At 40.1% G+C, this 17,845-nt stretch overlaps 1 protein-coding gene across 6 annotated transcripts in view; it reads left to right on the forward strand.

Annotated features, from left to right (window-relative positions):
* Positions 1-17,845, forward strand: part of SH3KBP1 (SH3 domain containing kinase binding protein 1) — a 238,457-nt gene that overhangs the window by 77,108 nt on the left and 143,504 nt on the right. For 4 of the 6 annotated variants that reach the window (XM_087758628.1, XM_087758626.1, XM_087758627.1 and 1 more), the window contains one exon: positions 8,637-8,760. In XM_087758628.1, coding sequence (XP_087614754.1) covers positions 8,637-8,760 — 124 coding nt within the window. The remainder of the gene's footprint in view (positions 1-8,636; positions 8,761-17,845) is intronic. The other 2 variants (XM_087758631.1, XM_087758630.1) reach the window with 1 other exon arrangement.

Genomic DNA, 17,845 nt, shown 5'->3' on the forward strand with positions numbered 1-17,845 from the left:
AGCAAGGGCGGCACTGCGGGCTTACCTGAGCAGCCGTGCAAGCAGCGCTTGCGACAGTACGTGGATGGCGTTGAAGAGCTTATCCGCACTGGGAGAGAGCAAAACAGAAGATTGCATCTTTTTTATGTAACGCAACAAAAGAGAAACAGGAGGGTAAGGCACATCAGAGCCTTCATCCTTAATGTGGTTCCTTCTGTACACTGCTACTGTTACTGCTGAAATAGATACACTGTTCAGCATGTAAAACTTGGTGGACAAATAACACTTTTCTCTATCAAGCTGTAAATCAGATAGAACTCATGTGAGCCACAGAAATAGACTTGATTTTGAAGGCTAGATACAGAAACCAAAGAACTCTTTGAGAGAGGCTTAGGAGGCTGTGGTTTAGAAATAACCCCAGAACTAGGCCGTACTAGCACAAACCAGGAGACTCGTGAACTGTAACCCTATTTTTTTCAAAGATTATGTCACATGCCTGACAGGCAGTTGGGAACATGTTTCTTATAAACTTGGGCTAAGCTGATAGTGAAAGAGGAGAGAGAATGTGGGGTCTTGCTGTAGTGAAACAAGAGCATAACTTTTGTCATGAGCTGGGATGATGTGTGCAGTAGCAGCATGGGATCTATGCAGCTGCTAGAAGCTGGGGGTCACTGCTGGGGAAGCACGCTCCTCAAGCTGTCCTTCTCACTGCTTGCTGACAGAGCCACGGATAAGTGTCTCCCGTCATGACTAACTAACGGAGAGATCTCAGTCTTGATCGTGGTGCTTGAAGGTCCCATGTTCTGCCTCTGTGTCTTGAGCTGATATTGCCCCGGAAAGGAGAAGCCAAAGACTAGTGAATCTCAAGTGATGCAGAAGCCAGGAAAATAAAAGCTAGGTGGTTTCTTTTTTGTCTCCAGAACGTTTTCATTTTGCTTTTTATGGAGCTTAAGGCTAGTGCTATGAAGGCATACTGGATTTTACTGCTGCCACCATCTTTCTGGTTGAAAATAATTTTCACATTGGTGATAGTTCAGTTGCTGGGAACGTTTGTTCCAGCCTCGCTGCCGGATACGTTGTTTATTTCATAGTAGAACTACAAGAGTCTTGACAATATCAGAGTTGCATTTATATCTAAGCACATTTATAATTATTCAGTAACTCCTAACTAGTTTTAGTGAAAATGTCACAGGAAATGACTCAGGAGGACTAAATATTGCATTGATGTACTCTGCAGCAGAGTTATATTTTGAGGTTTTAATATAAATGGGTAATTGAATTCGTATCTTATTTGAAGTTGCAGACATTGTTTACAGGAAATCATGGTGGCAGTTGTCTCTTGAAATGTAAAGTATGGTTTTTGAGAAAAGAGATTAAAGGAAAAGCATTCTGTATCTCAGAGGGGTCAAAGCACTCCTGACGTTTCCATTGTCATCTTTTGATAATTCAAATGTGTTGCATGGTTTCCCCCCGGCTGCATATGATTCTGGGTTCTTATCCCTGCTCCCATATTTGGCTTCAAGCAATGTACAGGCTGTAGATTTTTGAACTGTGAAAGCCACATTATTTCTCAGCTTTTAACTCTCCCAGTATGCATGTGTCTTGTTTTCAAAAAGCTTTGATTTTTATTAAACCTCTTGCTTCCAGTATGCAAGAACTGTTTTTCCCTTTGCACATGGAAGCCATAGATAAATCACCTTGTATTCTGATACTGATTTTTCTCATAATTTTTCATGGCTCCCAACAGCTATGAGGAATGAAGTGTTGGCTGGAGCATTTCATACCTGCAGCAGCACAGAATAGCATTGTGTTGCATTTACAGTCATGGAAAGGGTTGCAGCAATTTCCTCAAATGTTTTCAGCTGAGTTTCCTGTAAAGGTCAGAACTGCTAGAGTAAAAAAATCTTGAAACTTTGGTGTAGTGAAAATGATAGAAGTTCTTGTACTTTCCTTCAGGCTTGGTAACAGACACTAACTGTAACTTTTGTGGCTGACCTAATTCAAGTATTTGCTATAAATTAAAGGAAGCTTTTTGATAGATGAGCGGAAACTTCAGCATGTAGACACGCAGATAGAATAGACTTTTTCCTTGAAAGGTAAGGAATGATGAAATGCTGAAAACAAAGCTAGGTCTTGCAAACAACAGTAGAAAAATGGCAGGTGAGCCAAAGACTTTTCTCTTTGAAAACCATTAACCAGTTTTTTTATTCCTCCTGTTTGACAAGGCATGTGTCATGTCAATGAGTAACAGTTTTTAACTAAAAAAAAGATGAAAGTGCTTAATTTCTAGATTTTATAGGTTGAAATAGCCATTTAAAAGGGTACAGGTACACTTGAATATGTTGTATTTTGCTGTGTGATGCAGTTTCATCACACTGTATAATTCGTTGTTAGTTAATATTTTGCCACATTGAAAAGCTCAGAAGCTTACAGAAAATGTCTTACAAATTTTCTGTGGCTCATACTGATATAGCATTGGATTAGAGAAGATCCAAATAAAACCAGCTCAAGTATTGTCTAGGTTTTTGTGTTTCTTTGGAGGATGCACCACCACACCATATTTTAAAGTTTGCTAAAAGAAAATAATCTTTTCATGGTGATTTGGCTGGTGACATCTATGCAGTATGGTTGAAGCCCAGTTACAAAAAAAATCATTTTTTTACATATTAAAAGGGCATACAAAGTGTGAGGGCCTTCAGTACTCTAAAATAAGGTTACGTTTCCAGAATATCTTGGAAATTGTAATATTTCATCAAATCAGGCTTCAAGTTTATTTTTAAAGTTCACAGGGACTTTTTTTCAGAATTTCTCAGATCAAGGATGCCTCTTCCCAGTAAGAAGTGCTTATCATATTGTAATCATTCTGAAACCCACATACACAGGAGGTGGAAGCTATCTTAAAATTTGTGGCGTCAAGAGGGCCTGGTTTAGATTTAGTGGTTGAAATGTGAGGTCATTGACTTAAGGGCTGGGTTCCTGAGACATAGCCCCTTGAAAATGATCTGCTAATAACCTGCAATTATCTTTGTGTGGGCTAGGAAAAAATGCAGCATTTTGACCCATGAAATTTATACCATGCACTGCCCCAAAATCAAGTATCAAATAGTAACAAAGATGAGCTTTAGAGATATTTTTGAAGCTGTTAGCACTGTGAAAGCCTACCTCTTTGCAGGTAGGCCATGTGGGTGAGACAGCTGCTTATTCTGCAGAAACATCTCGGTATCAGAGGAGTGGTTGAGATGCTTTTGGTGGGGTAGAAGAGCCAAGCACTGCACTCGGGATCCCTTTGAGCCCCTTCTCCTAAGGCTCTGTGTGGGGCTCTCCATGGACATTTGTTTGGTTCTGGAAAGGGCTCTCTAGGTCATTGAGTCTGGTCTGACTAGTGTCACCACCAGGATTCCTAATGAAGGTGCTCACACTGTGTCCTTTTGAGGAGACTCAGCACACCGCAGATGCCCCACTGTACCTGCCCAGTCCCCCTTGTCCTACTCAGGAGCAGATTGGCCCACAGTGAGTGGTGGTTGTATCTAATCAGGCTGTGAGTATATTTGCGGTAGTTGAAATACCACCAGAAACTAGTGCAAGAATCCTAGTCAGGAGGTACATTGAATTCCTTGCTGGGCAGACAGCTAACTCTAGGTTGATTTTTTTTCCAGTATTTTAGGGCAGTATAATATAGTAAAGTCTCTTACCTTTCTTGTTTCTCCTCTCTTTTCATGCACAAGCTCCTTCTTCAAGAAACAGAAGAGCTCACAACTGGATTATTAGTTTCTGTTCATCCTCTGCCGTTAGCATTTAAATTCAGGTGTTCTTGAACTACCCGTGGCAGACTGGGGACTTCCTGACTCCCACCTGTCCTAACAGAAAGTTTGCTTTCTACTTCTTGGTGCACATGGAATTTCTTCTTTAAAAGAAATAATATATACAAACTTCAACTTGAAACCAGAACAAGAAATGGATTTTGTCATACACTGGGAGAAATTCCCCAGAGCCACCTTTGGTACACATGGGTTTGGAAGCTCATTTGCCTGCTCCTTCCTCATGTGGTAGGCTTCTGCTCCATGCAAATCTAGAATGAGTGGGTTATGTAGAGAGATTTCTATAACCATTACTGATGGGGCACCGAGCTTTTGGGGTCATTATAGTTGCATCATTTACCAAATATGCAAGATAGTAATGTTCAGTGTATTTTTTGCGGTGAAATAAAGTGAGCTGGCTTTGTATACCTCTGTGGCCAGAATTGTTTGTGTTTGTTTTCACTCCATTTTTTCAAGCAGAAATGCAGTTTTCAGTAGGGCATTACAGAGTTTTAGAGTAATAACCTATTTTTTTACAGCAGGTAAGAGTGGGGATAGATACAAACGGCTATGTCAATATTTCTGAATTTAACACTACTAGGGCCCCTTTCTTTGTCCTGAGGATAAGAGGCATGGCAAACTCAACTCACATGGCAAAAAACCTCTGTCCTGCCCTTCCTCTGCAGGCTCACCTCTTCCACATTGCCTATTGGGAACAGCCTGTGTGCTGGGTTATTTGCTGAGCCATGCCTAGGCACCACACGGGAGAGGGCTAGGCCATGCGGACCAGGAGGTGTGTTAGCAATGAAACAGACAGTCATGGGCAGGCCAGTGTCCTGGCCGTGTTTGGGCCGCAGCTGAAGAAAAGTCCTAAGATCCTAAAATCCCCAAGGGTGAGCAGTATAGAAGAGAAGACAGCACAGAGGCAGAAAGAAAATACTCAAGAGAGGGTTGAGGACAGAGGATGTAATATTGGCACTAGTTTTTGCTGCAGGCTGCAGCAGTGAGGCTGCTTAAGGTGTGGGGCTTTTGTTTGGCTTTGATTGTATGTTTTTAAGTCCTGTGCTATAGACTTAGACCAGGAATCGAAAAGGTGCACAAGTGGCTTAAAGCTGGCATAACTTCTCTACTGCAAAATGTGTGCTGAGCTGCTTAGATATGGGCTTCCCATAGGCTATTGCTAAGTATGAGTATGTTTCTGATAAGATTTTAGCGTAGCAGGACTGGCTTGGCTTTTGCTTGATTTGTTTCACTATTTAGAGAATTCTCTTTTCCTTTCAGTTGCCTCCTGGACCTGTAATTTCATGCTGCTGGGGCTGATCACATGCCATGTTACTGTGGGCAGTAGCTATGAAAAATTATAAACCTTCTCATGAGCATCAAAGGAAACAGTGATGAAAAGTAGCCCAAACCAGTACCAGAAAGGTAGAAAAAAAGCAATCCTTAGATGATTTTGGTGGCTGCAAGATGCTGTACCTTCTACATGTATTTCAGCTTAGCGGGGAGTCGGCATGTGTGTCTGTCTTTTTTCCATGAGTAGTGGGCGAGAAAGGAAATGTAAGACTTCCCACCCTACACACAAATGCCAATGTTTGGGAGTCGGCTTGTTGTATTCCTGTTGATTTTTTCAGGAGCAAAACAAGGCTTCCTCAAAAAGCAGCAGCAAAGGCACCAGGGTCATTCATCTGCAGAGGGTGCAGCACTACTTTCTCTTATAGAAGACAATTTTCTCTGTCACTTTTGAAGTTGCAAATAGGATTTTAAAAATAAAAAACATCATTCTGCTGTTTCAAAGTTTGTGAATTGAGGATTTGATTCTGACATAAAGAATGGAAAAAAACCGCACTAATGACACACAGGAAGCAAGTTCTGGCAAGATGGGGTCTTCTGTAGGCTGTTGTCTTGTGGTCCTGTTCACATCAGAGTGCTGTTTGACTCACAAATTCTGTTTAAACTGTAGATAGTTTTTTAACATACCATGAGTTTGTCACCTAGCTGCAAAATAAATTTAAAGCTTCAATACAACAATATTGGGTGGACTCATTTATTATATATTTTAATTTTTAAGACTGTTGAAAAAAAGCTCATGGAATAATCTATGTATTAGTCTAGTCCATTTTTTTTAGAGAGTGATGTAACATTTTCTTCTAAATGCATGCAGTGTTTTTAAATTATCCTGTGGTTCACTTTTATGCAAGAACTGTGTGCAATATTTCTTCTAACAGCAGCAGCATCTATCACACAGACACATTCACCTTTCGTACACATATTCATTCACATTTGTTATTTCAGTTGTGATGCTTACTGTGATGAGTTGGATTTCAGGCTCTATTTTACCTGTGTGATGGCACTAGATAAAATATTAATTGTACCCTCAGTGGGCAGCAGTTTATAAAACTTTTATCTCTGCTAATGGAATACGGATACACAGTAAATGCCTTGTGCAGATACAGAAGACTGTATTAATGTTGTGTAGCTAATAGTTCAGCTTTGAAATACCGATTAGACTGGGGACATAAAAGGTTAAAAAAAAACAATTATGAAATTCAGGTTTAAAGTGCATCTTATAGAGAGTGACTTGGAAATTCTTGTTTTGCTTGATGCTGTTCTCAGATAACAACTTCAGAAACTTCAAATAGAAGTTTGCTTTCTATGGTTTAGTGCTCATGTCTGATATGCTGGAAAATAAGATCTACAGTATTTCCTGTGTATGGTACAGTGCTGTGGGATGGTGGAGGTTGCTACTACACTGGCATGTAGAAGAGGGCAGTGAATGTATGAGAGCTGAAAGGGAGGGGGAGCAGTAGAGGTTTTTTACTAGGGAAAGAGTTTGTCTGAAGCCATCACCTATGCCCAATGCCTGCTCAATGTAGAACACCTCATCAAATTTGTAGATGACACCAAATCAGAGGGGGGCAGTTGACATGCTGGAAGGCCAGGCTGCTGTTCAGAGGGACCCAGACTGGAACCTTATGAAATCCAGCAAGGTCAAATCCCAGTTCCTGTCCCTGGGAAGGAGGAATTGCTGGCAGACATATAGGGTGGGGCCTGATGGGTTTGGGAGCAGCTCTGCTGAAAAGGACCTGTGGGTCCTGGTGGACAGCAAGCTGAACATGAGCCGGTCGTGTACCCTGGCATCAAACACAGCCAACAGCATCCGGGGCTGCATTAACAGCCTGCACATTGAGAGAAGTGATAATCCTCCTTTACCTGGCACTCATTAGTCTGCATCCAGAATACAGCATCCCATTTTGAGTCCACCAGTAAAAGAAAGACATTGATAAACTGGAGCAAGTTCTGTGGCTGTGGGAGCTGGAGCACGCGCTCTGTGAGGAGATGCTGAGGGAGGTCAATCATTGGAATAATCTCCCCAGGGAAGTGGTTGACTCCGCTACGCTGAACACGTTTAAGACTCAGCTGGACATGGTGCTGGGCCATCTCGTCTAGATTGTGCTAGAAAGATTGGACCAGATGATCCTTGAGGTCCTTTCCAACCTGGTACTCTATGATTCTATGATTCTGTGAGGTGGACTTGTTCAGCCTGGAGAAGAGACAGCTTTGGGGGGACCTCCCAATACACACAAGGAGGTGATCCAGAAGACAGATCCAGGCCCTTCACAGTGGTGCCTGGTGGGGAGGACAGGAGAGAGAAGACAGGGATTGAAAAGAAAGTTTCAGGCTGGGTATAAGGAAAATTTTTGTCACTATAAGGTAAGGGCAGTCAAGCAGTGGAGCAGGTTGCTTGTGAGGTTGTGCAGTCTCTGTCCTTGGAGGTTTTCAAGACCCAAATGGGCAAAGCCTTGAAGAGCCTTGTCTGACCCCAGAGGTAGCCCTGCTTTAAGCCAGAGATTGGAGTAGAGACCTGCTGACGTCCCTCCCAGCCCGAGTGGCTCTGCAGTTCTGACCTAGGACAAAGCTTGGAGCCAAAACTTAACTTATTTTTTCCTTATTTTTTGGTACATGGTTATAAGCAAATAGTTTAGCCTCTTTAGTGCGTCAGTTACCTGTCTATAAAGTGGAGGTAATGCTACTTGTCTACCTCAGTGGTGTTTCAAGATAAGATATATGAAAGGCTATGATATTTTGGATGCTTTGGCAAAGTAGGTATAGACAACAAAGCAGCTAGGCCTTTAAAGTCTGCCTAAGAAGCCGGTAGAGGTACCGTGCATCTTCTCAAGCACTACCTGTGAAGTCTTTGGAAGCTGTTTTCTGTGGGTTTACTTTCATGAAACTCTACTATATATATTTTCTCTGTGTGCTGCCAAAGAAGTTGATCACCTTAAAAGGTAGTCAGCTGCAAAATGTGTTAGTGTTAGCAACGGCTCTGACAGCAGGCTCTCTATATGCTTCTGCCAATTATGGTAACATTTGTCATATTTTCCTAGTTAATATTTTTCTTCCTGCTATGGTTGTTGTTTCTGTGGGCTTGTCGACAGAGGGGAAGCAGACTTAGCTGCCTTTACATCAGGAGCACTTGTACCCAGTTCTGCCCTGTGCGTCAAATGTACAGATAATTGATGGATAAACTGAGAAGTCTTTTTTTTTTTTTCTCCCACCTTTCAGCTTTGGTGATCTTTAGTAAAGAGATTTGCAAAGCTGTCCTACAATTTTCACACATAAATAAGGAATTGATGTCTTTTAGAAAGAAAAAAAATAGTATCGGTTGGAAGAGTTACTGAAAATTAATTTTGTGGCATTTCAACTTATAAAGAGTCTTTGAGGTAGCATTAGAGTAGGCAGAGGTGTATACATAGAAGTTTTAAGAAATCTTGGGAGCTTGAGATTTAGAATATTCCTTAATACCTTTTTTAACTGTTTCTTCTTTTTCTTCTTCCTCTACACCTGCCTTTTCTTCTGCAGGAAATAAAGAAGGACATGAAGAAAGAAAATACTGCCAACAAACCACCAGAGAAGCCTATAAATGAAGTTTCCAATGGAAGCCCTTTACTGTTGTCTGAGACAATTATTAGAACCAACAAAAAAGGTATAGTATATGGAAGCTTAAATGCAGATTAAATTCAGACCTTTAAAAGAACAAAATGTAAACCTTCCTTGTTTCTAGAAAGAAAGCTAGAGTCTATTTAACTGTAAAGGCATAGCAGGAATAATTAAAAAAAAAAAAATCTCATTGTCCTCTTAGACTGGCATATGGATGCATGTATTATATCTAATATTTCCACATTAATTTGTAGAGACATCCCTTTCTTCTTAAAAAAATCCTTCCTAGATACATTTAATTAAGAAAACCTGTGTGAGGAGATTACTAAAGCTTATTAAAGTAAGGAACTGACAGCTTGCATATATGGAGGTTTTTACACAGTGATGACAGTCCACATTCACGTATTCATGTTCTATCTGGGACAGAGACTGGTTACTGACGGAGAACTTTGAAAAAAAAGAAAAGAAAAAAGAAAAAAATTAGTGGAAAACATAAAGCTTAACGCATTAGTTTCCTGGGAAGTGTCTGTCACTGTCTTCTGTTCAGACTGGAATGCACGCTCTTCATGTCTGGCTTAACACCCAATGCAGATTCCTATGTAGGGTTTTGAGTTGCTAAAATGAAAGCCTCCAGATCTTCTGTCTCTTTCCATAGCTCCCAGTCCTCTCAAAAATATCAAAACAAACGAAAAAATTGGCAATATAAAAGCTGGATTTTTCTTTAGGTTATGTTTATGCTCCTGTTTGCTTGTGGGAAGACAATTGGCTATGTGCAAGAGATGGGCTATATTTTTTCTTGGAGAATTCACTGGACAGTTTCTTGCTTGCTGTCTTATACAGAATAATCTGCTGTCATTAATCATTGCTGTAATGTAATTTCCATTTTGGCATGTCTTCTATACTCTTAGGACTATGCATATGGAAATTTCCTCTTCCGTATTATCAGCGAATATTGTATTTGAGCTGGCAGTTTGACTAGAGGTCTCAAACCTAAGGTTTGCAACTGCAAGTGAGGAAGATTTTATAATTTCTGCAAAATGTATGACTTCCCTTAAAATGTGAGGGGGAGTAATCTCCACCTCTTTTGCAAGGAGTGATGTCCGCTGAAAGAAAAAATTGGAAATAAATTGCAGAAAGCTGTGTCTTTTGAGTTTGCAATGTCATCTTGAATCTGGAGACACGTCCAACATTTCTGCTTTGGGTCATAGGTTTTTCAAGCAACAGCAGAATTAAATTACTAAGAATTATTCTTTTTCATGGCTGCTATACAGAACCATATGAGTAGTTGGGAAACTATCTAGGGACCAAGTCTGTTCCATATTGCTTCAGCTGCTATTTGGAGAAGGCTAATAGCTGTGGCAGATGCAGAGATTCGGTTCAGTCACAAGGGAATAGCACTCCAAATACGATACGTAGAGGACAGGCTTTCTCCTCCTCTTTCTTCCCTCTGGCTCAGAAGGTGTGAAGAATCCAGGAGATGAAGTTCTCTTTTTCTGTCTGTAGCTGGAGAATACAAAGCTTCATATCTATTGAAAGGAGAAAAGCAAAGACCGATGCGAAGATCTGTAGCTTGAGGAAGGGAAATAGGTTTGGAAATAGCAAATTTCATATTAGGATGTTATTGCATTGGATTTCGTTGGTGGGGATTGCACTTCTCATGGCTACCTCTACACAGTGTCAGGGCTAGTAAATTTTTCATTTTGGCTGCTTCTCCACAGCTGTTTCCATTGCCGCAGGGCAAGCAGTTGCAGCACGCCATACTCGAGCAGTACAGCTAAGGGTGCATAGGGCATAACAAGGCCAAGAGAGCTTCCCCTCTTTTCTTCTGGGGTCGGTTTGAGCATGGTGCCAAAGTAGCCTTGTTTAAGTGAGGACAGCTAAGCAAGTAGTTACTGTTGTGTTCAGTATTAAAGAGTCTTCTAAGATCTATGTGGCAAATCTCCTTGTGGAAAGTGTTGCAATATTTTACTGAAGAGGGAGCCCTAAATGCCACAGGGATTATTTTCTTCAAGTGTTCTTGTGCTGTGATTTTTATTAAACCCTACCTCAATCTGTTTACTGATCACAGAATGTGACCTGACCTGAAAGAACGTACTTTTATTTTCCCCCCTTTGTTGTTTAGGAAGTGAGGAGGAGAGGGATGCATCTAAAGGTCTTTAGCCACTGTTCAGCAGTGAAAATAGTAGGCAGTATTATTTATTTGCTTGGGCAATGTAATCTTGCTGCTTGGAACTTCAGAGCAGATCCAGTGACGTGGGAGTGAAGCAGTCTGTGCTGGTGCGTTGTATCGATTACCAAGATGATGATAAGTGCTTTTCTACTGCCATGGTGTTACGTTGCATAGTTTTACTACTTAACTTGGTTGGCCTAATTTAAGCAGCAGCACTTTAGCAGGCATTTGCATTCTGAGCAGAAGAATCTTGGCCTCTTGGGCTTCTGGCTTGTAGGGAGTTTTTCCTTGAGGAATATTGACGAGTGTCCAACAGTGGTATTCAAGGAAAATAGCTAAATGATTTGTAAGAAACATCTAAGTAGCTAGGAGAAACAGAATGGATTTCTGAACAAAAAAGATATTTAGGATCCAACTTTATATCTTGTTTGTTCATGCTAATTATTTCTAAGCACCGTATCTAAATTAGGGGTTCTTATAATAAAATCAGTGTAAATTGAAATGCCTCTTGTAAAGGCTTATTTCATCAAATAAGTAATGGACATTACTACTTTGGATTACAGATGTAATCTAGGGACAATTTAAAGTTGGTGTAATGCCACCGGTAGTAGCCTACCTGGGTTAGTACTTGTGCTTTCCCTGACAGTTCCCAGGGCTGCAGCAGCTCTAGCCTAGTTTTGGTGGGTGCTTCAGGTGCTGCGTTACCAGCCCCTGTCTAGGGACAAAGGCCGTGGCACTGAACGACCTGTTGAAGCTGTATGAAGGTCAGCTGTGGTTGCCTTGCATATCCTTTGCCAGAACCTGGGAGAGATCATTCTTTTGCTTCTTCCTACAGTTCATATGCCAAGAAAATCCTTTCTTTGCCAGGTGTGGGTCTTTCAGTATATCTTTTCACTGCTCCAGAATTTTTGGTTGGCATATAGAACTATTGTTCTAAAACTTCTGTAAAGCTAACTTAAAAAAAAAAAAATAAAAAAAATCCTGTTTTCTATTTAGAATTGGCATTGTTGCACCCTGGTAGAAACATGTTGGGAAAGCCTTTTCTTCCCTGAGAACATTTCAGATTGTTTGAAAAAAGTGAAATTATTGCTATTGTTACTATTATTTAATAATGTAAGAAAATTACAGTCAGGTCCTGGAACAGGAAAACACTGAAAGATATCTTTTTTTTTTTTTTTTTTTAAATGCTTTTCCGACATGGTGAAATTCCATCTTTTCTAAGTTAACTTTCAAAATCTAAAACCAGATCCGAAGTTGTGCGACTGTTTCAGATCTGCCATGAATTCAGTACGATCTTCATCCAGGTATAAAGGGACATAATGGAAACTTGCATGCAGTGAGCTTAAAAGGCTATGGCTTATTTTAGGAGAGTTTTGCTCTGATTTTTGAGTATCTTATTTTTAAGTATCCTATTCATTGCGGTGTTTTGTGTATCTGGGAATAGGAACCCACTTGCATAGGCCAAATTGCAAAACTGGAGCTGATAGGCTGTATTTTGTAAGTAAACGAACAACAATTGTTAGACAAGTAAAAATATTTGAGGAAAAGATGTATTGCCTTGCCAGATGTATTTGTTTTATATAAACTGTAAATGCAGTCTGCACTGAGGTTATGCAAGCCAGCAAATCTGGAACAGCTCATCATGTGTTACATGTTCTTAATCAGAGCCAAACACTGAAAGCAAGGAAATGTTTTTTCTAGTTCTCTTGAGAATTATTTATTTTTACCTTCCACCCTACATTTAAATAATAAAGAGAAGTCACATCCTATCCTAAAAGGGAGAGTTTTGTGAAAGTAGATTTGATGAATTGTTTCTATTTATATTATGAATAAATAACAAATCTGTTGTATGCAAAACTGAGATTTAAGTCTATTTTTGTGAATTAGAGAAATGGAAAAAGTGTTTTACAAGAAAAATGCTTCATTGTTTGGTTCAATAGTTTTATGATTATTTGGATACAAAAAGACACGCCATTTATTAAAAAGACAAGCTGGTGGAGACTCAGCACATGAGTGTGTCGACTCTGAGTTTTATATTAAGTAATATGTGTAAGCTATGGTTCTGGTCATATTTTTCAATAAAAAGGCAAACCTCAAAATTTCCTTCATAAAATCTTTTATTGCTAAACCTAGTGCGAACGACTGCCTTTGTCATGTGCCAGTCGTGTTTGATGAGGTGTCTGACCTTCAGCACGCTCAGCTTTGGTTTTCCTTTCAAACACGGGAAGTTAGAAGGCATTCAGCTGCCTTTGGGTTGGATTATCTCTCTGCTGTTTATCTGTTCAGGGCTTCTGCACAGGCTGTGGTGTTCCCTTGCAAATACTGCCAACTTCAGAGAAATTAGAGCAAGCATGAAAAAAAAAATTCTTTTTGTTTTTAAGATCAGCTAATTGGTGTATAATCAGCATACAGTTTACACACATATGCACAAGAACATACTTCTCAGCTTATTAAGGTTAAAATATGCATATAACATATGACACAAACCCAAAATGAGACATAAAAAATTAACGGCACAGGAAACTCGAATTTAGCAAAATATTTATTCTTTGAGTTTAAATACCATATCTGTATATGCATAAGTAGTGTCTCAGATAATACACATTTCCTTTAAAAGTACTGTTTCTTGAAAATAAATACTTGGATAATTTTTACCCTCAAGTAAGCTACTCTGCACTGAAAGGCACTGCTTTCAGTTCAGAGAGGCAGGAAAAGGCACTGGTCTGTGCCGAACGTGTGGGTGGCAGCCAGAAAGAAACTTGATGTGTGTGTGGAGTGTATGATCTGTAGTGGTTTAACAAATTTTTTCTGGAGGCAGGTGAGAAGGGCTTCATGCCATGCCAGAGGAAAGATCTCTACTTGGTAAAGTTCCCTTTTGATTATTCAAAACGGTATATTATTTTATACATGCAACCTGTAGAGAATATATGGAAAAATGATGATTCTCTCTAGCATTTTAGTTTAATGATTCTTTTCTTCTGATGAAAAATAACTCTCAGTAGTGAAAGTGAAGGGACATTTAATGTGCATGGATTATAGCTAATTTCAAAGTTGATGAATAAGATGCATTCAGATGAGGGGTGGTTGTCTAATATGTGAACGTTCTTCCTCGCATCATGGGGCCATGCTTTTGGATTCAATATCCTTTTATATAAATGCATTTATAAAGTAAGGGAAATCATAAAACAGTGCAATTTAAAATTATTGCATTATCTGTCTGATGCCGTAAAATGAGTTTAGTTCTTTTGGGGTTTCTTTTGTAGTTGTAACTATACTGTGAAATCTGCCTAAAATAGGCTTATTCTGTAGAACAGGAATACGGAGATAGGTGTTACCATTGTTCTAAATTTGAGATTAGTCTGTTGACCATAGACATGATTTTTTTTTTTTTTTGTCTGGGAGAAAGATCTCAATGTTGTCTGCTTGGCAACAGTGGAATGGATACTGACTCGTTCTTTTCAAGCAGATCTTGTTTACGAGTCCTATTTAAACAGTGACTTAATATATTTAAAATCTAAACTTTTTTCTATGTTATGGTCATTTGCTGCCCTGGTTTTCAGTGAAGGTTTTGTTATCTGTCCAGATTCTAATAGCTTATTCCAGTGAGATCATTTCTTTTCCTGTTGTTTACTGTGCAGTGCCCCCCATCTTCCTTTTATTCTAAGTGTCTACCCTTTCTTTTCAATTACTCCTTCTTGCAAAATGCACAAATGCTGAGCCCTGATGTAGCTTCTGCAATTTTGTATGGTTGAATCCAGCCACTGGTGTGGGATCCTAGTGAATATCATGAGGCTCTGTGCAGGAGCAGCCTGTAGAAGTCAGTTGTAGAAATCCCTCTTGGTTTGAATTGTAATTCCAAGTTAATTCTATCCTCTGGGCATTTTCTGTTTGCCTAAGTGACCGTCTTCTTGTGTGTCATATGTTTAGCTCCAGGAATCCCATTTACAGACCATGCTGTAAAAACACTGAACAAAAATACAGCCACTGCTTCAAGGAGTTAACTATATATACACCTGTGTGTGTGTATATATCTATGAAACAAGGTAACAGACAGCTAAAAAAAAGAATAATACAAGGGAAGATGCAGTATTTGGATGATTGCTAGCAGGCTAACTCTCTTCAGGTTTCTTGTAGACAGAGGACACTTGTTTTAATGGAAGATTCAAATCTGGATCTGCATTTGGAAATTGGGAGGGCCATATGGAGAAAATTGTGACAACATTGGGTTTAAAATTTAACAGGCACTGTTGGATGTTGACACCCAGGACAGAAAAGAGACAGAAGATGACCTTTTCATACAGAGTCTGAAGAGACGTGGGAGAGCAGTCACTGATCAGCATTCTGAGCAGCTTACTGATGAAAGAGAGGGAGGTAGTTATGGAGGCAAATGAGGACATGAGTTAGGTGTGTTGGTTGTTGTTTTTAAAGGTAGATCCCAAAGTATATTTGTATCAATGGGAAAGCAGAGATAAGTGAATTTTTAAGGAATAGAGTGAGAGGGAATAGGTGAAGTGGTGGAATAGGGCTACAGGGACAGTTGAAAGAACAAGGAGAAGTCTTTTTACATGTAATTTATGCAAATATGTAAAAAATGCTGCACTAGAAGGAACAGTTGACAGACTTTCGTCTTCTCGTTCATGAACACTTATGAATTTTTGTTTAACCAGTTTAAAGGATTTTTTTCCTTTCTAAAAGCTTTGCAAGACGTTTTGCATCTGAAGTACAAAATGAAATCAGATATATCTTCTAACAGTTGTACTAGAATTTGCTAGTTCATGTTTATCACGATATATGATAGTTGTCCAAAAGGTACTAGTCAGGAGCAAATGTGTTGTCAAAATCAGGTGCAAAAAGTTTTTCTATTAGCAGTTACACTGAAATCTCCTTTAACACAAGCCAAAACCAATAAAATAATACTAATAAGCCATTCTTGCTAGAGTAACAGCAACAGCAAAAGTTTGAAGCTTCCTCTTGTCTTAAAACTAAGTTTCCCCATCACAAAAGAGACAGTTTATTTTTTCACAAGCTTCTGCAGAGAAGCGTCTCCCTGCTGCCAGCAGTTCTCTCCTTCTCGCTGCTGTAGGATAAGTCACTTGGCACCTAGCAAGGCCGAGCTGACTTTGAGGTCTGTCCCTGATCTTCTGCCTCCTGGCTGTAGCTGTCTGTGTCTGTCTCCTTTAGCCTTTCATCTAGGTGGTGTGGGATTTTCAAGAACAGCATGGGTAACTTGATTTGAAAATTAGCAGACCAACCCTTATTGCCTGTTCCCCCTCACAACTTTGTGTGATTAAGGAATGGCAGAAGACGAGCAGGGTGGCTCACCTGAAACTGAGCCTTGGAGCGAGTCACGGGGGTCACTGTATGTTTCCCAGTGCCCAGCTTGGGGTATCTACACCTCGTATCTGGCAGCTGTGATAGGAGAGAGTCAGACTTCCTATTCTGTGGTAGAGACAATGAAAGCAAAGGAACAATGTAGGGGTGCTGTCATGGAGTATAAAGCATAACCCTATCTGGAATGAAAATTTGGGGTCAAGAGAGTATACTTTGACTGTGCAAACTAATATCTTTTCCATGAGCTATGTGAAAATTTGCCGGTGTACTTTAAACTGGGTCAAGAATCCTTGTCTTGTCTTTCCTGGAGTTAATCTTGATGAATTTATAACTACTAAGTTAAACGTGCCCATCTAAGCATGCTGTCACACTGACAGGCAGGTCCTTAGTTCAGTGCTGCTTTACCTTTGCTTGCTTGGATGGTAGCTGGGATGGCGCTGTGTTGCTTTTATGGGGACAGGGAGCTGGTGCTAGCCTTCCCTGCTGGGCTGGAATCAGGGCTGTGCAGCTGTTGACATCTTTCCCCCGTCGCGTGTAGGTAGTGATAAGAGCCAGCTGTGCTATGGTAAGTTGCAGCACTAATCAGCGTACTGAGGCAGTTGAAGGTTTCTGGCTCCTGTGACAACCATAAAAACCTTTGAATGATTTCTGGGGTTGTAGGTGAGAAGCAGTGCCTGTCAACAGCTCCCTTGGGTCTCCTTCAAATTGCAGTGTCATGTGACATGAATTGAAGACCTAAATAATTTGTATAAATGATTGGTCTGAGAATTTGTTCTTAACCCAGTAAGCACCCCTCTGTAAAGAAGATTTTTGGATGTATGTGAAAGCTTAATGTAAACATATGCCTTTGTAGTTTTTTTCTATGATCGTATTTTTTTAAAACCAGCTGCATACTTGTGCTCTTTGCATTGGGATAGAGTGGCTTGTTCTGCTGCTGTTGAATCCCTTCAGTGCAGAAAATTTTTTGACTTGTGCCGACTTGGACCAGAAGGAAACTACAATCATTATTCAAGAGCTTCCTCTTCTGATGGAAGGATATTTATAAGCCCAAGTTGGGTTAAACTTCTGCAGACAGTGGCAAGAATGTACACAGCAAAAATGAACCGTTGCTGCTGGTAGGAAGGGTCGTCACCGCCTTGGAGGTTTAGGAGAGCTGAGCAGAGAGTTCTGCTTAGAAGTACGCTGCTGGGGGGACCTCTGTGAATCAGCTGCCAGGCTGGGGTTTGGTTAGGAGCGCACATCTGTGGGGAGGATTTAACTCTGAATGTGCTTTGCCACAGGTATTTTTTCACCTGTTCTCTTGCCCTACTCCCTTCCTTGTGTGCACGTATACAACATCTAGAGTGCTTTAAGCAAAGCTTTGCTGTTGGCTGCAAGTGACAAGAAACTATATGAAAGTATTGCCCGTAAAGCAACGTTGTTTGTGCTGTTGTATGATCTGTGATAGATTCTGTGAAACATTTTACTTCCAGGAATTGATACAAGCTTTAAAACCTTTCTTCTGATAAAGTGACATGCCTGGAATGAACTTGTCACTGCGTTCATTTTAATTATTTTTCACACACAGTGTGAAATACTTCGATTCATCTGGTTAAAAGCCCCTGAAGTTAGGGAAGTTTGCTTTGCTATA

The sequence above is a fragment of the Nipponia nippon genome, unplaced genomic scaffold (assembly GCF_047370975.1).
Source record: "Nipponia nippon isolate SJK-2023a ecotype South Korea unplaced genomic scaffold, ASM4737097v1 scaffold_2, whole genome shotgun sequence".
Taxonomy (NCBI): domain Eukaryota; kingdom Metazoa; phylum Chordata; class Aves; order Pelecaniformes; family Threskiornithidae; genus Nipponia; species Nipponia nippon.